Genomic DNA, 26,750 nt, shown 5'->3' with positions numbered 1-26,750 from the left:
AGTATTTTAAAGTATCTCCATATAAAGTCAATAGAGAAAGAAAGCTTGGTGTCATATTACTTTATTATTATGCTTTTTTCACAGTAGAAAAATATAATGAATATAATGAATTAGTTTGCATCAGTAAACTGAATCTAAAATATTAACACTAGTGTATCTGTTTATGGGATGAAAGTTGTCTGGACTTCCTGTTCTCTGGTGGGTGTTAACCTGGTAAAAATCATTTAAAACATTTCCTGACACCAAACTCTACTGTAAATTCTAGTCATATCAAGTAGTTAAGCATCTGAACTCCACAGAGAATGAACACATTTGAGGAGACGTTAATTGAATCTTTATTTGTTAGATAATTACCATTTGACTTTACAGTTAAAAAAATAAAAACTAAAACTAATTCATGTTACAACAGTTAGCTTCCACTTGACCCCGTTTCTCATCTTGGGTGGCGCCAGGACCTCGGCAGCTACAAAGAAAGAAATGAGAAAAGAGGAAATTATGTCATCATCATTTCTGAGTTTATGCTGTTAGAATGGGATGACAAGCATTCATTTAACAGTCCCAAAAAAAAAAAAAAAACAAGTCGCATATTTACTTTTTCAAATACGCCGCACTTTCGCCACATAAATTGCCGATTTCCGCGCAAAATACGCAGGGCTTGCATGATTTAATAATCCCGCCTTCTCGTTGCAAAAAAGTCACATATCTTAGCAGAAAGTTGAAAAATGTTGCGTTTACTTCACACAAGAGCAGCCATTTTCCCCTGTTGCCATGGGAACGTTATGAAGTGACGTAATTACGCGACGTGAACGTCATCGAAAAGCTGCAAACCCCGCAATGAAGCCGCAGTTTTTGCAAGTTCCCGCAATTTCATCGCATAAAATTGCATACATATCCCGCATACTCCATCGCATCTTGTGCCGCATAATCAAGGATTTTTGCCCACAACAATCACAAAAAACTCCGCATTTTTCTGGAAGGACTGATTAAGACTACACATTCAGCTGACCTTGCTGTGAGGCTGCAGGTCTCTGCTGCTGCTGGAAAGAAGCCATGATGCTGTTTGCAGTCGTGTTTGGCCCTGTGAGCTGAAAAGCAAAAATGACAGCCCAGTTAAATTACAAATACACAACAGTGGAAAGAATATCCAAAAATCTAAAATGAAATAAACAAGACTGTATTCTCCTTTCTCACACACAAATTCACAGAATGAATGTGGGCACAGGTGCTTCTAAGCTTGTGCACAATATTATTACTCTTAGGGTTATAAAAAGTTTTAATCCTATATATGGGATCATGTCTTTTTTTAATTGTACTATTGAACCACTCACAGCAACAGTCCTAAAACCAGAGTAAAACAAGCGTATATATAAGTGTGAGTATTAAAATTTGGCTGTATTGTATTTACCGGAGCCTGACTGTTCTGCAGGCCTTCGGGCCACACCTCAGGAACCGCTGCCTCCATCGTCTGCAGAGCCTCCTCGTAGGCCAGCTGCAGCTTCTCCGCCTGTTTGTCAAACTGGAAGAGCACCAGGGCCTTCAGCAGGTTGTGCACTTCCTCTGCAGGGGGGGGGAGGAATAAGGAGAACAAAATGGTTCAGGTGGATTTTGAATGCTCCTGCAGAATAAGAACACATTTCCCACCATCCCTGGCTGCTTCCTACCCTTTTACTGCTCTTTCATTACAGAACTGTTGTCATTTTCACAACTAAATCTTGCAACCTCGGTGGAAACTTTTGAACAGAGACGTCTCAACATTATTAAAGTTATTCAAAATCTAAACCAGCTATAAGTGATGAAGAGTGTTTGTGTCTGTACCCCTCATCTTGTCCACGGTGGTGATGATCTCGCCCAGAGCGTACATCAGCGCTCGGTCCTCCATCGGGCTTCCTTCCTTCAGACTCAGCTTCTTCCGCTCTGCTTTGCGGCGATTCTTTGATGATCTCCTGCAGGCGGAGCCGAAACATTAAACCAGCGACCAAAATGAAGTTATTTATCACATGGGCTGCACGTCACACTGCGGAAATCCAGGAGAATCTGTTTTTAAGGTGCGTGCGTGCGTTTGGTCTTACGAGGAGATGCGGGAGTTACTGTGGGAGTATTTGGAGCCGGTCATCACACTGCTGGCTTCAGAGTACAGCTCGGCATCAGGGCAGTCTGGACAATCCTCATCTGATGGAGAGGACAGAGGTTATTGTTTTATAATTAATTTATTGCTTAATTCTTTCACTCCTCCTCATTTTGCTTTTCTGAAAGTGAGAGCCATATTGTGGTGGTAATATGACCTTTTTCCTTAATTTCTTCAATTATTTCTTAGTGAAATTAACTTCCTCTTAGGCCTCCAGCAGGTGAACAATTATTACTATAATGGAAAAAGTAAGACTTTAAGAGTCAACATAACAGCCCAAACCATTCAGATCCACCATGTTGGCTCAGATACTGTCTGTTCTGTCCATTCTGACATATTCTCACCCAGCATGTCCAGTCTGGCCTTCTCTTTCTGCTCTCGAACCACAGCCAGGCGGGCCCTGTGCCGTGTGAACGTTGCTACTTGAGCCTCCAGGAAGGCGGTCTGAGTGCTGACAGCTGACACGAGACAACATGACAACATCAATAACTGAACAACCACTCAACAACACATTATTACAAGGCAAACTGTTTTTGTTTAGTCTCTATTGAACCCCTTCTTTTATTTATGGTCTGTTTGGGAATAAACAGTGGAAGAACAACTGGGTAGTTAGCATGAGACTGAATTATCATTACCGTCCAACAGGGCAGGTTTGAGGTTGGTTTCAGTGATGTCCTGTCTGTTGTGCATGTAAATCTGAAGCAGACAGAGGAAACATCAGCCTCAGTAAGTCACATAAGAGGAGTGCTTCAACTTGATGTTAAGGCTTTTCACATTTAAAAAAATGAAAATGTCTACAATAAATGAATAACAGTAAAAAAATAAAAAAATACTTTTACTGACCAATCGAAGCGCCTCCTCCCAGACTGCACCAGTGATCAGAGCCAGGATGGCTTCCTCACAGTCCTATTGGGAACAGAAAAATGCAGAGCTTTCAGCCTCAGCAAGCAGCGACAGACGTGGTCTCTTGCTGCTGAGTTTTTGAACATTTTCACAATAGAATCCAACTTCACTGAATCATTACACATTCATTTTTGTTGCTGTATTTTTTTTGTCCAGCAGCTTCTAACTGCAGAGGATCTTACTTTGGCGTACTGGTCCAACAGCAGAGCAGCTTCTGAGTACCGTCGCTGTTCGGTCAGCTTCTCTAGAAAGAAATTAAACATTTTAGGATTTACATGCAATCACACCCTGATGGAATTCTACCGGCTAACCTGTCTGTCTGTCTGTCTGTCTGTCAACCTGCATCTTTCAGTCCCTCTACCTGTTGTCATGGTTACCTGCCAGGTCTCTGGCCAGCAGAGCCAACTGGTCTGGCGGTAGCGGGATTTGCTGCGCCACACAGATGGCGTTTCTCCAGCTGGAGCTGCTAGCGAACGCTTGAAGGGCACCGGCTGGTTCTCTGCATCGCCATAGCAACAGGCCAGCCTGCTCTGCCTGTTGTTGCTCCACCAGGTGCTGGGCATAAGCACAGCTCAGAGCCTAAAGTTCAAAGGTCAAGGTTTAGGGGTCAAACAGGGGTTTATTACTTAAAAGGTGCCCTATGTTTACATCCAGAGTGTGTATCGTTGAGGTAGCACAACTGTGTGTTTCCTTCCTCATAAAACATTTGCACCAGTGTTTTAAGTATTTTAAATCCAGCATTGTTTACATCCATATAAAGGACGATGTTTAAAAAAGCAAGTGATTTGAAAACAGGAAAAAGACAAATATATAATCAGCTAAACTCAACCAACTGGTGTTGGCAGATGTAGCAAAATGACTGTGATTGGTAAAAGAATGCAAAAAGTGTTTCTAAATAAAGACACGGTTGAAAATGGCAATGACAACTTCAACATGATGATAACAGCAAAGGTTTATGAAAACAGAAGTGATTAATTAGAGTAAATATATGGCATTCAGATAGTGGCCATCAGCTTGAGTAGCTTCTCCTGTGTGTGTGTGGTGTGTGTGTGTGTGTGTGTGTGTGTGTGTGTGTGTGTGTGTGTGTGTGTGTGTGTGTGTGTGTACCTTGTAGTGAGGACTGTCTGTTGTGTACAGTCGCAGAGCTTCACTGTAGAGTTTCTGCTCCTTCACAAGCTGCAAAGCTTCCAGGAAATGTTCCTCTCCTGAACACCAAGCACAGCAGACATTAGCTCGCAGTCACCTCGTATTTAAAACAGCTCATCCAGACTCTGCAGTAGCTGTACGCAAAGCAAAATATCTGTGTTCCAAGTTGGTTTATGTGATGATTGCCAAACTTTCTCATGTTAGCCAGGAATATTTTCTTTCATAAATCATGTATGCAGGGTAACTGTGATCCATTTGGCAGTAATCCTGAGGTACACAGATCCATTCTTTATGAGCGGCAGTAGAGTGGGCGGAGCTGACAGACACATTTACACTGACCACACTTGCTGAGGTGATGCAGGGCCTTCCTGTAGCGTTTCAGGTGCTTGTCGATGGTGTAGCGCTGGTAGTTTGGCTCCAGGCTCTTCAGCATGTTTAAGAAAGGAAGGTACTCTTTGGGGTCCTGCAGGGATTGTGGGTAAAAGTTAAATCATACACAATTTGTAGTTCATTCAAACTGATTACGTCTTTTTTCTCTTCACATGCTGCACATCTTTCACCAGTTTAATGCTGCACTGATTCTATACACGCTTCTTTCAGGAGTAAACTTTATCTGTCAGTTTACGTCACGGCTTTTCTCACACAACAACATTTCCAGGTCTCCAACTAAACTCCAACTTATACATTACAGAAACGTTTCCTCCTGTCAGCGCTGATGATCTAATCAGATTTTGGAGCACTTGGTGGTGTAGGTTAACATATTAATGAGTAAATCTGTGTGATATCTGGCCTTGACTGCCTCTCGTTTTATTTTTACTCCTCCTGTGGGGTTTTGGTGCATAAATCTGCATATTAATGAGGACAAACTGTTTCCTTGATGCATTAAAATACTGAGGTCATTAATATCACAGGTGGCATGTGAATAGAAATGAGGGCTTCCTGCCTCATTAACATAAGTGATTAGGTTTGATATGCAGTGCCACTTTAGGTTTATGTCTTAATTTGTGCTGTAAAGCAGTTTGAATCAGCCTTCTGTTGAGTCAAGTAAAACAAGATAATGAAGAGATTTCTCTTCCCTCTTGTACCTTCTGAGATTTCTCGGCCACCATGAGCACGAGATCAAAGTCGTACGTTCCCAGAGAGTGATCGTACAGGTCGTTCACGTTAACGAGGAAGAGGAGGTACTTCAACGCCTCTTCAGCGCTTACAGCGCCGGGAGCTTCAGGAGGGTTCACTGGACAAATACACACACAGGACACAATGAGGACCTAAGAAATCATCTGCTACTCTGTCTGTGTGTGTGTGTGTGTGTGCGTGTGCGTGTGTGTGTGTGCAACAGAGAGAGAGAAGTCAGTCAGTGCTCTCACCTCGAAGCTCGTGGACTTTCTGCAGAGCGATCTCCAGCTCTGGAACCGTTTTCTTCACATGAGCCGTCAGTATGGGCAGAAAGAACCTGGACGGTTGACAACATGATCAGTTTATATCCCACTAACGTTCTGTCTACCGTTATATTGCCAGCACATTTGTGGCCTCATCACTGCAGAGCTGTTTTTAAGTCTTTTAAACCAAGTCCAAGTCAAGTCTGAAGTCTTTGAGTCTTGTCTCAAATTTTGAGACGTGATTTGTGAGTCAAAAAGGAAGTTTGCCCATTTGTGTTTAGTATGGAATTTACAATGCAGGTGGTGTGAGGACAACACCTTGTCTAAAAATAATGAATACAATAGACAAATTAAAATATTAAAAAAATACAATAAAAAAAAAAAATATATAATAAATTATATATATATATATATATATATATATATATATATATATATATTATTATATATATATATATATATATATATATATATTATTAAAAGGAGATCTTCAAAGCAGGAACTAGCACATAAGTAAATGATTTGTGCATCAGCAATAAGCTAGAGAGGAGGGAAAACTACTCAGTCATGTGTTTGGACGAAATCATTTCATAAGGAAAGAATAATTTGTCTCACCTGAACTTGGAGTTTTCTCTATTTTATGCTGGTGCCAGCAGCAGCAGCAACTGTACGCAAGGTTATGGTTGCATGCCTTCTGGTTACATTATTAATCATTAATGACAGTTTGGCGGAGCTCCAAAACTATGCACAACACTGCATTTGTCAATATTCATGGTTCACAATGTCAAGTCCCCTCAGCTTTTTTACCTTCAAGTCTCAAGTAAGTCAAGTCTCACAGCAGAAAGGTACATGTCTCAGGTCTCAAGTCTACACCTCTGAATCATATTTCCTCCATAGATGTGTTTTCAGCTTTTTGGTTGTAGAATTATTTTCCAGAATTGATTAAAAGGTTATCCAGTGTTACTATGTTTACCAAGACTTCAACATTCTAAGCAAACATTTATGAAATAATTTCAGTATTACTGACCTGTTTGGATCCATTGATTCCATGGTGCTCCGTAAAGCATCACACACTACATCCACCTTCTTCTGCCCAGGAACAGGCTGGATCTGGACCGGGCTGCTCTCAGGACGGGGGTACATGCTGCTCGTGGTATCCTCCTCCCTGGGTACCAAAGACAAAACCATTGGCAGAATGTACGAGTTAAAGCAAGAGTTGTTTTTCTTTAACTGAAAATCTACTGCGGCAGATCTAAAGAGCCTTACTTGAGCTCAGTGAGGAAGAGGTTAATGTGGTTGATGGAGTTGAGTTGTGTGATGACGGTCTCTATGTTCTCCAGAAAGATCTGTGGGAAGACATGGACGTCAGTGTTTGTTTTAATGCTTTAATGCTTTAATCTTTATGCAAAGCCTTGTCATAATCTAGAACAGGTCAAGGTCAGTGACAGGAACAGTCGAAATTGTTTGAATCCCACCTTTTAATGAGCCAAATTACAAAAATCTGCAAATCTTGTTATTCAAAATCAGTGTTCTCTTGTTAAACCGTGGACAAGAAACATGCAATAATCTGCTCTGGACAAAATAAAAGATGCAATTCCACAAAACTACATGTTAAACCTTTTACGCACCTTTGGGTTGTGATCGTAAATGAAGTTCAGGTTGATCCTCAGCTTCCTCATACACTCAAAGGCATCTCTGAACCTCAAACTGATGATAACAAAGAAAACATGGTGCAATCGTCACACTTTTCCTCTCTCTCAGCTTCTAGTCTTTAAGTATGAGGCTGATGGTTTTTTTAAGTAAGATAAAGTTAAATTAAGATCAATGTTGATCTGAGAGGAGTGTTAAGTCATCAAGATTCAAAAGTGATGTGATGGATAATATCAAACTCACCTGTCTAACCACTTCCTGAGCTGAGCCAACAGCAGAGCTCGATGATGAACAGTCTCCAGGTTCCCACGAGGCATCTGGACACAAACACACCAAAATATATCAGAGAACACACACATCTAAATGAATAATAGAAAGTGTGTGTGTGTGTGTGTGTGTGTGTGTGTGTTTTAAACTGACCTGTAGAATCACTCTAGTGTCTTGTGGGACCACGGTGACGATCCTGGATCCTCTCTCTACCCGCCGCAGAGTCTCGTCATTCTGACCTCCATCTGAGGCCAAAGCCGCCTGCAGCCCTGTGGGGTCAAAGGTCATTCACATCAGCTGTACCGTAACATCTACCAACAACGCCAACCTCACTGCTCATTTCAGAAGGACGGAAGATCACAGACAGACAGCACACTACCTGTAAGAGCAGCCAACCAGAGGCCAGCACACAACAAAGCTGTTGTAAAAATGTGAGCAGCTACTGTGCCCCAAAGACACTTAACCTCTTTGGAAGCAATAACTGAAGAAATAAGCTTATTATTTACACGGATATGGACCTATGAGTTGACACTGACACTGACCCTGGAACGGAGGTAAAAAATATCTCTTTGCACAATTAGTTGTCCCATATGACTGGGCATATGATCTCTTTATGGCAGTAAACATAATTATTGGACATTTGTTTTAACTTGAAATTAAAATAGCAAATCATATTTACAATTTAACTATTGCCACTCATAGTTCATACACTTTCACTAAATTAAAAATATGAAACTGGATTCAATCTGAGCTAAATGACATCAACTGTGAATATCAGTGAATGGGCTTATTACATATTTAGCATTTTGAACAGATACAAACTGAGTACTGTTCTGTGTGTGTGTGTGTGTGTGTGTGTGTGTGTGTGTGTGACCTTTGACACTGAGCATGCTCAGCTGGAGGCAGCGGCAGGTGTGGGAGTGTGTGGTGATGAGGAGGAAGTCGTTGCAGACGGCGAAGGAGGAAATATTGGAGGCCAGCTGAGAAAGAAGCAGACGTAAATGAACACATTTCCCATGAACCCCGTCTCGTGATGCATGTATTGAACAGGTAAAATTAAGTTGCCAGCATACCTCTGTGTCTCCAGCGTACAGGTGGGATCTGTCCGTCAGGCCCAGTAGACATTCCTGAAGACATAAAGGCAAAGCAAAGAGAAACCTTTAGGCTTGTACAGAAGAACTGACTTATAGTTAGTCAGGTAATTGTAGGTATGTGTGTTTACCTCCCCACTGATGCTGCAGAGGGCTGTCTGAACGCAGGGGACAGGGAAGTTGATGCTACATCCGCTGGAGTCTCGCCAATCCTCCACAGACGGTTTAGGACAGTCTACACAGAAATGTAAAAAATAACAGATTTTTTTCTGTAAAGTAATGCTTTTTACATGATTTTTTACAGAATATTTTACTCCGTACTTTTCCTGCTAACAGACAAAATGTATGAGGTTAAATCTTCAGTTCATTTAATGACTGTGAATGCCCTGTTACAGAGCATGACTCTACCAGGCTCAATGGTACTTCAGCCGGAAGAAAGCATCTTATCTGACAGTCTGACAGTCAGGGCCTCCGGACTATCTGTGTGCTGCACAGTGTGCTTTTGGATTATCAAATAAAACATCTTTAATTCATAGATTTCCAACAAAACATCACTTATCAGAACGCATAATTCAGCCGCAGAAGATGAGTGTTCTTGACTGACCCCAGAGCAGCTTCCTGATCTGTCCATCCTCCAGCTGTAGTGCCACAGTGCCAGTCTGGGAGCAGTGAACCATGCTGACCACAACACCGTCCACTTCTGTCTCAGACCTGAAACATAAAAACACAATCTTGACAAGGCTGCAGAAAAATTCTATTTGATGGATTCAATGCAATTCAGTTTATTTGTGAGCTTAACAGGACAATGACTAGGCTCATGGAGACTGCAGTGTTTTCAGTTCAGCCCTGCTGACCTGACGGTGAGTGTGTCGTCAGCATCTTGAGATGAGCGGAGCATCAGGATGGTGGAAGAGGTCGGTAGCAGACCGCAGCTCACGCCCACAAACAGCTCGTCCTCCAGCCACAGCAGCTGCCGCAGGGCCAGAGGCTCCTCCTGGAGAACCGTCACTCTGCAGGAAGACAGCAGGAAAATCAGAGGGAATATTGGAGAAATGGCAGTAAACTATGAAAAAACAACAGACATTAAACAGACTGCAAGCATCTTGAGCCTGCGCGCTAAATACCAGCAACATACTTCATGTAGCACTAGAAGCAGAACTGCTGGATTCTGCAGTACCTGAGGGTTTTCTGGAGGACCAGGGGACGAGACACAGTGCCGAACCCATTTGCTGGTTTGTCAGCCTGTTTTCCTGAATCTGGACGGATCGGAGGGTAAACAGAACAATAATCAAATTAATATTTACAAACAGAACAAACAGATACACATTAGTCTTTGTGCCAATTTAAAACACGAAGAGAAAAATGCAAAATGTCTCCTTCTTCCCAAGACCCCTTGGGTACTATTGATGTTGTTTCCTGTAGTGAGTCTGGGTTTACTCACATTGTTATCAGAAGAAGAAAATCAGGGGAGGGATTCAATAACATTCAGTGCACTTGATTTGACTCACATTCCTTCTAATAGTTTAAGGGAAACATTGTATAACCCACCTTGGCTGTAGACGGAGATCTGTCCGTCAGACGTCAACGCTGCCAGCTGATTGGTCCTCTGAGGCTGGCAGAGGAAGGTCACCTGGTTGACTGGTGAGGCCAGCTGCAGCTCAAACGAACACATGGGAGGAGGAACCACACACTGTCTGAAGGTAGTCACCAGGATTTTATCTGAGGTGGTTTAAATAAATATTAACGTCATGTTGGAATCATCCTACTGTTGTGCAAACGTTCTCTCGTCTCATTGGCTCTCACCTCCATCAATCACAGCCACGTTGGCGTTGTCGGCTGCGTCCAGCCCGGGGCTCCTCTCGGTGGTATAGCCCCAGTCGTAGGTGATGCTGGTCCAGCTGCGGGTCATCACGTGGAGCCTTAAGGGGCGCTCAGGGTCCCAGCAGACACAGGCCGGAGCCTTCTGAGAGTCTCTGCCAAAGTCCAGACTCTGCTTCAGATACCAGTGGTAGTTCCCCACCATCCACAGCTGGACTGCAGAGACAGCATGGAGACATTTAAGATGACTTAACGTTTAAAAATAGAGCAGGTCTAGAAATTAGATCAGTTCCTAGTTAAACTAGTAAAACTAGTATCTAATTTTCCCGGTATTCCAGGGAGCAACCCTGAATAATTTATTTATTAAATTCAGTCAGACCAAATGTTTCACACATTTCATTTCCTGCTTTTTTAATTTCCTTCTGCTTCTCCTGAACCAAATACTCCAAATTCCAATCAATGAAAGACAATAATTTGGTTAAAAAAAAAGATCAGCTCAAACACAATCTTTTTGCAAACTTTAAAGGGTTAATACATACAGCATAGTGACAGACAGATTTTAGGGGGCTGAATCCTGTAATGTAGAGTGTTATCTTTAGCCTTTACAGTAACATAACTACAAAGTTCTATAAGCAAGCCATGGAAACATCTTCCTCCACATCCTGATGACACAGAATAAACTGCATGTCATGTAAACATCAGAGGAGGAATGATGGATTGGCACAGATTTTATGCCACTGATAGGCCTGAGGGAGGGAAACTCACTGTAAGTGTTGACTTGTTTGTCTTCTCCAGCAGACATGTCCTCCAACCAAACTGCTAAAATAGTGGAGTCACTGTTCCACAGCAGATCCTTCACCTGAAACACACACACATCAATCAAAGTGTTTTGTATTGGTTATGAAAAATAAATATCCCTATTATTATTCATTATTGGATATTAATGTCTAATGGCTGAATGTACCTTGGACTGGTCTTTGCTGAATGGGAGGGTGAAGTCTCCATGCAGCAGTCCATTCTTCTCCATGAAAACCACACTGTGTTTGTTGGGGTGACGCTGAGTGCTTGCTATCAGGCTGCCTGAGGGTCTGAAACACCAGAAGAGGGTTTCTTTCAGACATTTGTACAGTGGTCGAAAGCTACAGTTGACAGAATTATTTTTTAATGAACTAGAGAAGGGGAAAATTGCTTTGGTAGCAGTCTCACTTCCAGCAGAGCGCCTGCTCCAGGCCGTTGATGGGCTCGCTGGTGGCCTGCAGGACACCCTCTCTGTTCCAGACGCGGACCTTCCTGGCCCCGGTCTGAAGACATATGGCACTGACGGCAAACAGCTGACCATCACCTCGCCACGTCACCCTCGGCCTGCGGTCGTCCCAGACTGCAGCCGGCTGCACCTCCTGTGGGTACATCATACCAAATATTCTCATATAAAAACACATTTTTCACTCATTTTCAACATTTTGATACATGTGTGTTTGCTTTGAGGCTATGATTCTCCTGCAGCTGAACACTCACCTGGACCTTCCTCTGTGCTGCCTGTTTCCCCTCTGAGCCGTGGAACTGAGTCTCCTTTTTTCCCCAACCCACAGTGATGAACTTCCCTGTAAAACACATAATATACAATAGATCATTCAGCTATATTACAAATATTTCCACATTCCATGAACCATTGAATCTCGTGCACCTCTGTGAGTCCTGACCCTCAGGTCGGGCACTATTTGAAGCCACCGTACCTTCACCAAAGTCATCCTGGTGGATTCCGACCTCAGTGATCGGCTCAAAGTCTTTGGTCATCATGATAATCGTTTCCTGACCTGTGAGCACAAATTATTAGTGTTTAGAAACCGACAGCTCTGTCTGTCTGACTTGAGGTGGAAGCTTTTGATTTAAAACTAAAAATGTTTATATTTGTATAGCGTGCGTTTTTGACATTAATATAACATACTGACCAGTAGTGAGAACAACAAGCTCTTCATCAGGACTCCAACTCATGGAGGTCAGGCCGCTGTCCACACTGCCAAAGCACTCCAACTGTGGGACATGAACACACACATGACAGTGAGGAACCCTCACTGACATAATGCATTCCCTCGCCCCGTTATCCTGACCTTAGCCTAAAACTAACTCTTAACTTTCCAGCGCCTCTGTGCTGCTAACCTGGCAGGTGTTGAGGTTGAAGAGGACGACGTCGCCACCAGCCGTGGCCAAACATGCCGACTCGAGTTCAGCCAGATCCTGGAGGCCGACCACCACTCCGCTGCCATCCTCCGGGAGGAAACCCTCAGCTGTCAGCGAGGCCTCAGTGACCACCTGCAGAGCAGAATGGAGGAAAGTTAATGGTGAGTCAACCAACTTTCAACTTCAAATGTAGTTTATAACGACGACTCTTTCCTTTTTTTAAATTCTAATTTAGACACATCTCTGAACACATTACTATCCTTAATGAGGTACAGCTAAAACAAATGATGAAACAGAGCTATAGTGATTTTTAAATGGAATAAAAAGCACAATTTTTGCTCTCATCAGCCAGTACTGAGAAACCCCGTCTCCTGCGGGGGCAAAGAGACATGTACAGTGTGTCATCACCAGCTCACCTGGCCAGTTCGGGGGTCATACTCTGTGATGGAGTAGTGAGAAGCGACCAGCAGCGAGCCGGTGTCAGCCCGCACAGCGAAACACTGCGGGGAGCCTGGACCCTGCAGCTCCGAGCTCCGTAGGCTCTTCAGCAGCTTCAAGTTCCGCATTTTACCTCAGGACAGACTGACAACACACCGAGCCTGAGCCTGCAAAACACCTAATAATATATCTGAGTGGTACATCAGTACAACAGCAATACTGCAAATAAAACACCAGAAATCTTCCTGTGATTGATTTGTGTTATTTAAACTGTCACACTATTACATTTGTTGCTGTCTGACATGAACAGTGAAGGCCTCTATCTGCTTGACCAATTGTATCTATGGAGGGTTACTTTCCAGTTTTCCTGGTGTGAAATATCATTTAAAAGCAACATGACAAATTCTTTAAAAATAGTATCATCAGATACATCTATTGCACAGCCCTGTTCACATAACGTCTCCCCTGGATCTGTCTGTTGCTGTTTGAGGAAATTAAATTCATTCAATTGTCTCTAATTGTTCAAGTAAAGCAGAATGCGTTGTCCACAGAGTCACAAATGCGAAAGACTATCTGCTTTCCTTCGTAGCTCTGGACTTCTCTCATTATCGGACACAGCCCTGTAACACACTTTTCCATTTTAACCCACAACCTGGATGCAACTCCCTTATTACATTAGTGAACAGCTTCGACGGTTCCCTGAAGGCATCAGTACCGTTGTATCACTCCGCCGAAAGTCAGACAGTTGACATTATCCGACAATGACGGTGCAGCTTCAGAAGTACTTTACAGTGTAGATAACCAGTCTGTTACGGGCTTTAGGAAAGACTTAAGTTAACTACAGGGTGTCCGAAAATGGAACTGAATGAGCTAGCTTACATTTAAACTAGAAGCAGCGACCTGATATTGAGCTGCACTAATTCAATTAACCAAACGGGAAATGACAGCTTCGAAACGTCACAAAAACAGGAAGAAAAGTGTAAAAACCCACCGAGAAGAAACAGCTTGAAGCGGTAAAAGCTTTTTAAATGTCCAGCATCAACAACACAACATCATGCATGTGGCGCTGTCAGACTCACAACCTTTCACCTCTGTCGCAGTTACATGAGGAGACGGTGTGGCGCCCCCTGGCGTCCTGGAGTAAACATACAGCCATGGAATAACTGGGCTGTATCTTGAAATAATATTATATCCACAAAATGAAATGTGTCAGAAAGAACAACAAACGTTATTTCCTCTTTTTACTTGGCTGTATCACAACTGTACATACTTAGACAGTAAGAAAGTAAGAGAGGAGTTAGACCCGAGGTATCTTCAGGAGTTATTAGATCATAAATTTAAACTTCAACTTAAGAAATTCTAACTTTCTTTCTTTAATTTCTACTGGATGTAAACAGCTGCCTGTTCACTGTGTATAGTGTTTGACTTTATTCCTTGGCACAATGTTTCCTCTGTCTGCTCTCATAAACGTGTATATATTAGACTACTATATTTGTATTTATGGGAATTTAGTCAGTGGAAGTTGTGTATGACATAATAAAAGATAAACTTTCAGAATCAGAATTGTTTATTGCCAAGTAGGTTTTTACACCTGCGAGGAATGTGACTTGTGACTACGTTGGTGCATACAAAATACAAATATACATATACATATACAAATCACACAAAACTTGATCCAGAATATCCGAAGACTTCACCATTTTACGTGTGTATGTGTGTGCACACTGTTTTAGGGTAATGTCCTGTACTGTATAAAGCTTCCTGACTTTGATTTATACATTGTATATATTTATCTATATAAATTATTGAATCATCTTTTCCAATAGATCACTTTTTGTGGTGCTATAATGCTACATTGTCCTCTACTGGTGCTACAAGCTTAAATTAAAATATATACCACTCCTTCCAATCTACTTATATTCTTTACAAATGACTAGCTCCTTGTTTATGCTTTCCTTATTCACATCTGTGTTATTGTTAAATTGACAAGCAGCATATTTGTTGTTGGGCTTTTACTCTGAAAACAACATGGATGTTGCCGCTTTATAAGACCTTTATTTTGTGAAGTATTGACCGGACGTGGTGTCGGTTGTTGTTGTCGCGACGTTGACAGGCTGCTGGCTGACAACAGGTGAACGGGAGTTCAGCGTCAGAAACCGAGGACAGGACGTCACGGCGGGGTGAAATACGCGATGAGAGGACGGCAACAGAAAGGTAAACGTTTTATCACATGTATTTCTATATCTGTGTCATTCTCTGTCGTCTTTATCCGAACATGAGGCAGCAGACAGACCGTATTATTCCTCAACCTTACATACAATAAGCCTATTTATCTCTCTCTGCGGCAGTTTGCTAACGAGATATTCTTGGTGGAAAATCCTCCCACAGACATGTCGACCAAGTGAGTTAAGAAAATGCTTGAAGGCATTAAATATGAATGTATTTACGGATTTTCGCCGGTCTCCTCTGCTCTCACTCATAATGTAATCTAAACAGGTAGGCCAGGTGCTGTTTTGGTGTCACTTTATCACCCCAGAAGATAACGTTATGGTTCCCTTAAATAAAGCGGGCTCTATAACATTAAACTAAGGCGCTGTTATGGTGGGCTGCTTGAAGAAATGTGGGAGGGACACCTTTCCTTCACACCAGGGGGGCTTGAGGATAGATGACATTGCTGTAGTATGGCCACCTGTTGCACATGGAGCTAAGATTGTTATGAGGAATATGTGCACATATTTAACTTAGAAATATATTACAGTACAGAAACATACATTTGTGTGCAGTTAGCCATAAACATGTATTTCCAACACCTTATTATTATATACAGTATGTCATCTTCATGCCTTGTTATCTGTGAAATCTGTGTGTTCAACTGTCCTTAATCTCAGACCTCCTTGTCTGATATAAGTATGTGGGACAGGCAGGAAGGCCAGCTGAAGACAGAGACAGACCCAGAGATAAACACTGCTACACGGATGTGAGAAGTGATGTTTAGTCTCTCTGTATTTTGTTTATTTCCGTTCTACAGTGATAAGGAAGCCCAGCATGCCACGATGTTTCCTCCTCCTTACGCTGGTTTTGGTGTCCTGAGTGGAGCTACACTGAGAGAGGAAACCTAACACACATAGGTAATATTACAGCCTCTGATTGACAGTCTGTGATCAGTTTAACATCAGTCCACACAGGTTATCCACGACATTTGAAAAAAAGGAACATCCAATTTGTTTGACTCCCCTGTGGTGGAACATGTTTTTCCACTCAGTTTGTGGACAGTTTGCAGTCACATGAGTTATGCTGACTTTTATCTTGCATAACTTGCTTGCATATATGATGCATATAGTTGTCAGTTACATATTTCTTTTCTTCTGCAACATATTTATTTTAGGGTAGGATTAGTATTAGTACTGTGACTTCTAAAATCAGAGTTAACTAGCAGATGTTGTTTATCCTCCAGTACACATAATAATAGTGAAAAAACTCACTATAATCATGTTGCTTTTCTTTCTTTTAGAGATTTGTTTAACACTTTTCGCTGCCAATATCTCTACCCCAGCAACACCAATTGGTCAAGCACTAACATAAACGCAAAGTAAAGGTGTGATCGCACCCTTAATCTGCTGTTACTCACAGTCATCTTAAAAGAATTCTTCACTCAGTGTGGGTCATGATGTGGTAAACAGTGGATTTAACAGGGAGGATGTTTGGTGCTGACTGAACAGACAGGATGCCATCATCACTGTTTTCTTTTTCAGCCATGTCATCTCTCCTCAGCTGTGTGTCACACAGCAGCAAGGCTTTAACATTAACAGGTTCGCTGACTTCCAGTTGAGGAAATGTCAACAATGATGCAGGATCAAAATCTTCTGGTATCTTGTAGCCAGTATCACATGCCTGATAGAAAATCCTGTAATATAATGGTTTCTTTCTAGCGCACTACCAAAATCAAGCTATGTGTTTATGTGAACAAAATGGACTTTCAGAAGCAAGGAACTGGACCAACCTTGTAATTACTGTAAACAGGGATCTACATTTAGCCTCCTTTCAGAGCCATCACTCCACCCAGCTCTCACACTTCTTTCACTTCCCACTCTTGTTATGACGTCATGCCAACTTTAAAACAAGAAGTGCTTGACACCTTGACACCTCATGTGTTATGCAAGATTTGTACAAGTTCAGTCATTTACGGAAAAGTGTATAGATCTTGTCAACCTAAATAGCCAATTATATCTGCGTATGTTTCACCCATTGAAATTCCTGAATCAAAATCTACAAGATTTTAAAATATTTGTTGCGCTCAGACTGCTGCAGCCGAAGGGCATTAAAAGCAGCTATAGTTGAGTTGCTTTATCATCATTCCTTTTCCCTCTTAATATCTCCATCAAGGACATTAAGCTCTTGGTCCTGTTTGTTTGCCTGTTTAGAGATTGCAGGATATCTTAAAAACATGCAGACAGCCTTGATAAACTTTCTTGGTAAGTTAATATCTTGGGCAAGGAGCGAGTGATTCGTTTTTGGTGCAAATGATTTTTACGCCTCTGCTGCGATAATAGCCATGGCCAGAAGCATTACGTTGTCTGTCCGTCCCATTCTTGTGAATCCAATATCCCAGGAACGCCTCGAGGGAAAGAACTGATTACAATTTGGTGGTCGAAGATCACTGTGATACCACAAAACACATTTTTGCCATGACCCGAGAACTGATGCAGCAGTTGTGACAACAGTTCACACAGATGTTTAATGGGATACAATACTGAAGTGGTGACTTTTTACCCAAGATCTCAAAGGTCAACTTTACTGTGATATAATGGCTGGAAAAAAACCCAATTTTGGCTTTTTAAAATTTTTCTTTTTATTTAACATCATAACTCAGAAACAAAAGTTTGGGACCATATTTCACAGTTGGTCAGACACTGAATTGGTGACACTTTTGACTCAATCTGAAAGTTCACTGTGACCTCAAAATAGGATTTTAGCCATCCATTCTGGTCGGGACATTTTACAGGTGAAAAATGAAATAAAAAATAAAATAAAGTGCTCTTTGGTGGGCAGACAGTGTAATGGTGTCGCTGTTTCTGAATGACCTCAAACCTTGTTTGACATTTCTGTACGCAAACTCTTGTTAGTTATTGGCCGACTTATACTCAGGTACGATATAGCTGCAATAAGCTAATATTAGCAACTAAATCTGAGTTTTTACGGTCTGGTTCCTTTTTCACTAACAAAAATTGTAACAGCTTCAGAAGTTAGCTCGGTCTTAGCAGAGGTATGCTGAGTGCTTCCTAGGAATCGAGCACTTTTCTTCTTGGAAAGGCAAGTTTTGGTTCTGAAAAAGATGTTTGCTCTCATTGGTCACTGTAGAGAGTTGGATACATGTCATCGTCACTTGGCAGAAGCCTTACTCTTCTGCAACACGCCTTAAGTTGTCGTCAGATCAACACCAGTCAGCTGATGAAGGAATCCTGTCCTGCAGCATTCCTCCCTGAAATGCCGATCTAATGAAACGGATTATCCGCTGCCTTCCTGCCTCTCTCATTCCACACTAATCGAGTTTGACTGCAATGAATTCCATCATTGTCTCAGGTTCTTGCAAACATTTCATTGTTATTATGCTCAGGGCTCATCGGACACACTAAGATTAACAAATGCTCTGTTGAATCATCAAAAGTTGATCAATAATAAAATACTTGTATGACTCAACAAACCTTTTATAAAAGCTATGCTATGCATCTTCTAAAAAAATATCTAAAGTCCAAACAAAGATGGCATTGCCTGTCTGCACTATATCAAACAACAGATTCTCTGTGTTGAAAGGATGTTTATCGTGAAGGATGACAGATTGATCTTCAGGTGTTGAACCATATCGGAAGCTGTATTTGCTGTACGGGGACCCAAACACCTCTTGAAAGTTAAACTGTTGTTTGAATGTGTTTATGTGTCATAAAAGCAGCATTTTACCACATTTTTTAACTTCAGAGATAAACGTCAGGTTTTTGCTGATCCTTTAAAGGTAGGGTAGGCAATTTGAGGTAATGTGATTCTAATGCAATCGCCCTTCTCCAAATATAGTGAATATTTCCTCATGGCCTGCTAGCTTTCCACACTTTATGTGCCCTGAAAATAATCTGGTGTTAGGTACACAGCTCTGGCTCTGATTGGACCGAGCCACACAACACTAACTTGTTATTCCAATCATTCCAGCCAGGACTTGTGTGTCAGGTAAAATGACTCTCCCACGAACACTCAGCTTACTTTCTAGTTTGTTAGCTGTTCTTGTGATGTCAGCAGTAGTAGCAGGAGAGTTGTGAGTGTCGCTGTCTAGAGTTGGTGTTCTGTCCTCTCTGCATGTGAGCTGCGCTGCAACAGTTTGTAAACCCACAACTTATTTACATTAGTCGTCGTTCACACTATATCAGTGTATTTATTCTGGTTTTGGAGTTTTCCAGAATCACTTACCCCACCTTTAACTTCCCATCTTGCACCATCATCACGTCAAAAATTTTTAATTTGTTCAATACTTTCTTTTATGACCTGTGAAACTAATGACATGCTGCATCTCAGCCATACTTTGTGGTTAGTGCTAATTAGCAATTGTTAGTATTGTCATTGTGCACATGTTCAGCACATGCTGATGTCAGTACAGCCTCCAACAGCTGCTAGCATAAAGGTAGAGTCTTGGTGGTGTTCAGATGCATTTTTTAAATGCTTTAATCACCACTGTATTGTGACAGCTATCTCTAACACCATATTAAAGTAAATCTATTTTCACAGTAGGGTACCCTTTAATAGTGAATGAAAGTAAATGGCTGTGTTGTGAACACACAGTCCTCTTAACTTTTATTTGAATACCCCTGTGCTTACTAGTTGCTCATTCACTTTTTTTAATTCTTTGTTTGATTGTCTGAAATAAACTTCAACCTACATAAATCTTTTATTTCCGAGCAGTAAATCTCTTTTTGTTTCCTTCCAGCAGAAAATCCACACAATCCCTTTGCAATTGGAAGAGGATGGGCCGTCCCGCAGAGCTTTTGTTTCCTGTGAGAGGAAAACTTCAATCACTTCAGCGCTCAGTCCTCATTGGTCCGTCCAGTGTTTCATGAAACCTCTCCAGGTGTCGTCTCATTGGTCCTTCATTCCACTGTGAAGACCGGCCAGCCAATCATCATCTGCCTGGGTGAGTGCCACTTCCTCTTCCCACCAGCTGCTGCAGTCAATCAGCTTATTCAGCAGCATGAGTGTGCGTGTGTGTGTGTGTGTGTGTGTGTGTGTGTGTGTGTGTGTGTGTGTGTGTGTGTGTGTGTGTGTGTGTGTGTGTGTTTGTGTGTTTGTGTGTGTGGCCACCCTTTCCTCCCCCTCCCCTCTTTTTCCTCTGCAAAACAGCCAGCCCACCCTCCTTTCCACTCCCATCCCCCCTTTCCTCACACACTCATACGTTGTGTTTTTCTCTCACACGCACGCACTCGTGAATAAACACTCACACACTCCTGCCACATGCAGGCCCAGCAGCAGCCTGATGTGTGTGAGTCACTGGAGAAAGTTACGCCAGTGTGTGTGTATGTGTGTGTGTTTTCAATGCAGCAGCGTCTCTGCAGCAGATTTCTGCTTCACTTGGGACAGAGCACAACAAGCGAGAGAGAGAGAGAGAGAGAGAGAGAGAGGGGAGATCGAGGTTCACTACTGCTGAATCAGGGGTTCTGCAAAAGGTAATGATAGCCTGATGTCATGTAAATGTTTCTAATGATATTCTGTCACTCTGATACACACTGCCGTTGTTAGGATGGTTAAGTTTGGTGTGGTTTTGGTTTGGCTTGTGGGCAGTAGATGTTTCAGCCTGGAGCTCTGACACACTTGTTTTGGGATGTAAAGAAAGTTTTTGCGTCAGGTTGTTATTTAAGAGTCATCTGTTTTGCTCTGCTTGGTTGTTGTAATGGCTTATAAAGGGCTTATACTGCGTGTAGAGTTCTCTTTTCTACAAGCAACTTTTTTATTTAAAAATGTCAAAGTTTGTTTGAACACTAGCAGAACTTTTCTGGCTGTCAAGAACGTTTCCCAAACAAACTAGTTTAAATCAGGCAAAATTTTGATTTAAATAATGAACTTTTGATACAGTTTTCCATCATTTCCATTAGTACTAAAAACAGTGTTAAAGTTTAAAACCCAGCTCTGCTTGTAGATCTCAGTTATCCCCAACTCTGGGTCACCATATGCTGCTAAACCCCTAAACCTTTAATTGGAGGGAAAAGATAAATCCGTGTGGTAGGATTAGATCAAAATGAATGACAACAGTACGTATTTAAATAGTGATGCACAGGTGGTAGACGCCTGAAGAACACAAGGCAAGCCAGTGTAGCCATGCTGTTAATGATAACCAAAAATAGGAATGAAGAGTTAATTAAAACATTTTATGTGTGTGGAAAATCTCTCAGTATAACCCCACTGCAGTTGAACAGAACCACGGTTGAATCAACTCCTCTGAACAAAAACTGAACTTTCATGAAGGTATTACTTAATGAAGGACTGCTGTATTTGACAGCATTTGTCTTAATTTAGCTAGCCAATAAACAGGCAGCTGAGCATGTGTATATATAATGAAACAGTAAAACAAAATCAAATGTAACAGTGAGACTGAAACAAGAATCCAGAAATTTAAAATAACAGAAAGAGAGTTTTTACTGCAGTGGACAGGTGTTGTTGTGCCTAACCTCTATACATTTATACATATCTTCATTTAGCTTTCTTTTTAAACCAGCAGTTATAGTAATCTCATTAGAGTTCGTGCCTTTTAGTTCTGTGTTTTGAACATCGGTACTTTTTGGTATTCAAAAACCGTCAATTACCAGAAGTTGCAATAAAATGTCTAGTCATGTTTGAAATTGTGCTGATTTGCTCTTTGATCTGATGGTTTGGTTTTAAATCATAATTTTGCTTGTCTGTGTGAGAAACATGAGAACCATTTGTCAGTAAGTAGATCCACTATAAACAACCAATGTAAAGGAATTTATTTGTGTGGCATTGTTGTCAGTTCATCAGTCAGTCACATAAATACCGTAGTCAGCGACTTAGTTCACACTCATGTCAAACAAGCAGTTTTAGTGTGTACGTTCATGCAGCAGCTAGAGGTGAGATTTTAGTAATGCAATAGAGCAACATGTTTGTAGATAGTTTACAATATCAGACAATATAAACAATCCACCTCTATTTTTTTGGCACTGACGGAAATGTGTCTGTATAGTACATAGAGTACAACAGTACATAGACAATGAAGAGTGCAGTGTAGAGAAACATATTTCCACAACATAGGTATTGTTGTTATTGTTAGTGAAACCTAGCTATCATACAGGCACTAGTATTGAAAAGTACCCAACCCTACAGACAGTGATGCATGGGGGGAAACTCTGAGCCTTTTTGCTGATGCAGTCATGAGTAACTTGTCACACAGACATCAAATTTGAAAATAAAACTGTCATTAGAGCCTGTTCTATAAAGCCACAGACGACTGTTCAGCTGAGCCATGTAATGGCTAATTGTCACAGCAGTGGCAGCATTAGTTGCCCTGTAAGCAGCTTGCCAGCCTCCCGGTGGGCCAACGCATGGTGTTCCAGCTCAGAGGACCCATGACAATACATCTCCCCTCTCTGCATGTTTGGGTGATGTAAACAATATAAAAAAAGCCATCTCATTTGCCTGCTATCTGCTGGTGTATGGAGTTATAAGACCATCTTCATATGAGAGCACTTTGCTTCCAAGTCATAAACTTTGAATCAAAAGCAGGAATGTTAGATTATCTGCCTTAAATTCTATGAATTTTCTTAGGAAGGTATAACTGGTGCCAGATGTTTAGAGAAAAAAAAGAAGTCTTCACTTTTGTGGTTTGTGAATAACAGAAGGTAGAAAATGGAACTTGACATTGCATACGTGTTCATTTTGTCCTTGTAAATATGTAATATATTAATGACAGACTAATAAGATTGTTTAAGTAATGCTGAATGTGTCCAACAGCATAGCAGTTGTCTTCCGCTTATTTAACATCTGTATTTCTTCACCTAGTCATGCAGATGTGCTTTTTCTGACATGTCTCTTGCACTGTATGGACAACACAGTGCTAATACAGGAGCCATACAGACGGAGGATTTACAGAAAGTAAACCTATGCTTGTTATATTTTCTGTTTTTTTATGGCCTTTGAATGTTTAATGGCCTGAGGTATCTCTCCGAGCTCTTGTGCTGGAGAATTAATTGAAATATTATCCATCATATAATTGCTATATGGCCAAGATCAATATCCAAATTGCAGAAGCTGCAATTTTTTATAAAGGTTAAAGATGTGTGACAAACAGCATTATAGTGAAGTACCATAGTGCTGAAGATGCCAAGGACTACAAATCTTGTTCTCCAGATGTTAAAAAATGTTTGTTTGGTACAGACCCCAACAAATGTCAAATCATCATGATTTTAATAGTTGTTTCAGTGGAAATGAAAACTGCTGCAAAAATAATCATTCCCACTAACCGTGAATCATATCATAATCATAACATCTGTCAAAATAATCCAAATATTATTTTTTTGTGCCAAGTACCAGCAATCTGTTTAGACTTTTTAAAGTATTTTTTCTTTGTGTTTGATGCTAAAGCTGCTCAATCATCTGCTGTATCATCACAATTAGGTGACTGAGATATAGAATTTCTTGTGATTGGACTGTTAAATGTGGTCCATGTGGTCCACACTGGAATGAGGGAATTTGACACCATGCAGCCGTTGCCCTTTGCAGAACACTTATATCTTGTGATGGGTTTGCTTTGCAGTGGAAGATTGCAGTCCACATTAAAAACCTAAAATCCTATTTGAGAGATGCTTAACAGTGATTGTGAAGAAGATAAAGAACCTGTTACTTGTGTAGAGATATTATCTGTAAGTACAAAAATAAAATGTAAACATGAAAACACATTGTCTAAACAGGGTTTCTCTTTCACAGTAATCTCCAACATGGAGGTTCCCAGGAGGCCCCAGCCCTCCTCCTTCACACTGCCTCTCCCTAAACCGGCCTCATCGGCTTTATCTCCCCTCGGAGCTGTGGAGAAGGTCACCAAGAAACATCCAATGAAAGAGGAGCTTCAAGAGAAGAAGGATCGGACGGCAGACGAAGATCAGTTTGGAGAGGATTTGTTCAGTACTGAGGAGGAGGAGTCGGCTGTGTCTCTGTATGTGGAGGCACCAACCGACACCTCAGGACTCGAAGATACAAATACTTCCATTGTGGAAACAAATTTCAAACTTTCCTCACAGGATAGTTTCTCAGAGGATGGCTCAATGTCAGAGGAGAGGTTGGCAGAGGAGGCAAAAGAGGCCAAAAAGAAGTCTGAAGAGGAGGAAGCAGCAGCCAAAGAGAGGGCAGCCCAGAGGCAGCTGCTGGCCATAGAGGAGCTGGTCCAGTCTGAGAGGAACTACCTCCGACTGCTGCAAGTCAGCACTGTGACCATCAGGAGCAACCTACAGAAGCTACAGGTATGAATGAAATGAAAGTCTTGGTTGCAGACACAACAATGCTGCTAAATGCTACAGAGTATCATAATCTGTGGATTATTTTTATATAGAAATGCATCCAGCTCAAAAGTGGAGGTCTTCAAATTGTCATTGGTTGCAGACAGTCCAAAATCCCAAACATTAGATTTACAATGATATAAAATAAACACACATTTTTGGGCCTTACTGCTTATTGTACAGGTGTACAGCTCCTGGGTGCAAATACAGAACTATACAGAAAAAATGAAAGGGAAAATGAAAGTACAAATTTGCTAAGAAAAAGGCTGCAAGTTAAGATCAGTTATGTTAGTCACATCTTTAACAGCATCAACATATGCTGAACAAAGATTTTGTTGTTGTTCAGAGTTAGTCCCTGTATTAAAAGATCTATCAATCAACTTTAGTTCTGTGTTGTACATTCTTAATGTGGCACAACCCTTTTGATTGTGCCTTTTGAATAAAAAGTAATCACTACATGTTGAATGTCTGCAGCATCTAGAGGAGCTGTTATGGGGAGGCTGCTTGGTGTTTTATTATCGTTTTGCTTTTCATCACGTCTGAGTTATTGCTTATCACTGCTAAATAATCATTTATTAGCACTGCGGTAATGAAATCAGGCCTCGTAAAACATAATGGAATCAGGCTTTATGGGCTGAAAGGACTGAGCTGTGGATGAGCATGAAAATGATAACACACCGAGGGATTGGTAGGTGAAGGCAGAGAGAATGAAATGAAAATAGAAAGACTTAATTATGGGCTGATGACCTGTTAAGGGAAGGAGATTAACTGGTGAGTAGGGGAATGGTTTATGAAAGAGACATTAAGAAAAAAGATTTGTCTGTGTTATGTGGTCTTAACCAATGTACAGTCAAGAGAGTAAATGCAAATGTGCGGCAATAAAAGAAAAATGGAGGTGAAAAGGGTATTTAAAAATATGTGTAAAAGAATATGATGGATGGAGGAAGGACAGCAAGAGAAAGACTGAGTGAAGCAGTGGAGTGAAGGACAGAGAAATAGAATAAATATGTGAATGAATGGTGCCATTGTGAGACAGGAAAGTTGCTGGTTTGTTTTCTGTGGCAATGTGTTGATTGTTCAGTCTTCCAGCAGTGCCCACTATCTCTCATCGGAATAGAATAGAGTTAAACAAAACGCTTCTTTATCAGCTGTGTATTAGCATTTGTCTTGCAGAGGAGCAGACACACATGCATATGTTGCACAAGATAGACATTTCATTTCAATTTATGTAAATTAAGGTTACTTTTAAACTCTATAATCTTCTTGTAGTAGCACAGTTCAACCAGAAACCTCAGCTGTGAAAGGACATGATGCTAATGCTAATAATGCTACGCTATTCTACATTTATTGTTGTTATCTGTTGTAAGTAACTTACTAACCGATAAAAACTGAAATACCTGTTGTCACTTACTTGGCTAATTTAATGTAGGCCATCAACATTTTTGTTAAATTCAGGTGGTTTGATGTGGATATTTATTCCTCGGTTTCATTTCTAATGTAAAGTTACTGTATATATTTTGTGTCTTTTTGTTTTTTTGACATCATAGCATGTTTTGGAAATACGTGTTTTCACTTAAATATTCTATTCCTTGGATTCAGTGTGTTGCATAGTTCCACAAATCAATCACATTAAAGGACCACTGTGTAGGATTTAGTGTCATCTAGCAGTGAAGTTGCAGATTGCAATTAACTGAACACTGCTCGTGTCTGTATTTGAGGAGCTGGGAATGAGGAGCTGGGAAGTGTGAAGGAGGAACTACGGAGCATTAAAGTCCCTATCTAGTGCCAGTGTTTGGTTTGTCTGTTCTGGGCTACTGTAGAAACATGGCGGTTCAACATGTTGGACTTAATGGCGCAGCGTCTGTCTTCCATTTCTGCCAATAGATCCTCCTACGTGTTACACACTGGACCTTTAAATCAGAAAAATGGATCATAAAAATGACCTTTAAGTTGGTCTGGTATTGAAATGAAGACTCATTAAACTTAATGGAATCCGGCTTTATGAGCTGTAAGGATGAGTGTGAAAATAATAATCCATACAGCAAAGATAAGAAAAACTTGAAGAGCCATGGACTGTGGTTTATATTTGGGGGAAATGAAAGAAAGTGACTCAAAAGGAACTCTCAAATACATCCACACTCAGCCCATGGGAGACGACTTTTGGTGGAGTTAAATCATTATGTGAATGTCTCAGCTACATATTTAAACAGAATTTTGGTCC

General features: G+C 41.1%; 2 protein-coding genes across 9 annotated transcripts in view; one reads left to right on the top strand and one right to left on the bottom strand.

Moving 5' to 3' along the window:
- Window positions 1-311: 311 nt before the first annotated feature.
- On the bottom strand, window positions 312-14,098 carry elp1 (elongator acetyltransferase complex subunit 1). 3 transcript variants are annotated; one of them, XM_051418892.1, is made up of 36 exons: window positions 13,987-14,098; window positions 12,974-13,173; window positions 12,537-12,689; window positions 12,329-12,410; window positions 12,113-12,193; window positions 11,895-11,980; window positions 11,586-11,776; window positions 11,344-11,467; window positions 11,145-11,238; window positions 10,365-10,595; window positions 10,110-10,280; window positions 9,739-9,817; window positions 9,416-9,571; window positions 9,166-9,272; window positions 8,693-8,796; window positions 8,544-8,597; window positions 8,345-8,450; window positions 7,624-7,739; window positions 7,447-7,520; window positions 7,182-7,260; window positions 6,820-6,899; window positions 6,581-6,718; window positions 5,542-5,627; window positions 5,260-5,408; window positions 4,514-4,637; window positions 4,136-4,233; window positions 3,406-3,607; window positions 3,211-3,272; window positions 2,969-3,031; window positions 2,761-2,821; window positions 2,470-2,583; window positions 2,070-2,169; window positions 1,816-1,943; window positions 1,406-1,557; window positions 1,007-1,085; window positions 312-463 (listed from the first exon to the last, which is right to left on the bottom strand). In XM_051418892.1, the coding sequence occupies exons 2-36, from the start codon at window positions 13,121-13,123 to the stop codon at window positions 396-398; spliced, it is 3,942 nt and encodes a 1,313-aa protein (XP_051274852.1). In that variant the 5' UTR covers window positions 13,124-13,173; window positions 13,987-14,098; the 3' UTR covers window positions 312-395. The 3 variants fall into 3 exon arrangements, with proteins under 3 accessions (XP_051274852.1, XP_051274853.1, XP_051274854.1); XM_051418893.1 differs by having other exon boundaries at window positions 12,974-13,162; XM_051418894.1 differs by having other exon boundaries at window positions 12,974-13,139; window positions 13,987-14,085.
- A 988-nt stretch (window positions 14,099-15,086) lies between these two features.
- The window catches only part of arhgef37 (Rho guanine nucleotide exchange factor (GEF) 37), a 30,038-nt gene continuing 18,374 nt past the window's right edge, over window positions 15,087-26,750 (top strand). Inside the window, exons 1-6 of one of the 6 annotated variants that reach the window (XM_051419877.1) lie at window positions 15,087-15,209; window positions 16,024-16,123; window positions 19,963-20,166; window positions 20,571-20,695; window positions 23,040-23,132; window positions 23,964-24,493. In XM_051419877.1, the coding sequence (XP_051275837.1) occupies window positions 23,975-24,493 (519 nt within the window). In that variant the 5' untranslated portion in view covers window positions 15,087-15,209; window positions 16,024-16,123; window positions 19,963-20,166; ... (1 more) ...; window positions 23,040-23,132; window positions 23,964-23,974. The remainder of the gene's footprint in view (window positions 15,210-16,023; window positions 16,124-19,962; window positions 20,167-20,570; window positions 20,696-23,039; window positions 23,133-23,963; window positions 24,494-26,750) is intronic. The other 5 variants (XM_051419876.1, XM_051419879.1, XM_051419878.1 and 2 more) reach the window with 5 other exon arrangements.

This window comes from Dicentrarchus labrax, unplaced genomic scaffold (genome assembly GCF_905237075.1).
Source record: "Dicentrarchus labrax unplaced genomic scaffold, dlabrax2021, whole genome shotgun sequence".
Taxonomy (NCBI): Eukaryota; Metazoa; Chordata; class Actinopteri; family Moronidae; genus Dicentrarchus; species Dicentrarchus labrax.
This window is presented reverse-complemented; position numbering and strand designations above follow the sequence as displayed.

What these genes read in the sequence shown, in the direction of transcription:
- elp1 (XM_051418892.1), bottom strand. Translation starts at nt 13,123, where the DNA reads ATGCGGAACTTGAAGCTGCTGAAGAGCCTACGGAGCTCGGAGCTGCAG. An exon ending in CAGCACAGAGGAAGGTCCAG is followed by an intron (nt 11,777 to 11,894) that starts GTGAGTGTTCAG and finishes ATGTACCCACAG; the next exon opens with GAGGTGCAGCCGGCTGCAGT. An exon ending in TGTTGGACCAGTACGCCAAA is followed by an intron (nt 3,032 to 3,210) that starts GTAAGATCCTCT and finishes TGTTCCCAATAG; the next exon opens with GACTGTGAGGAAGCCATCCT.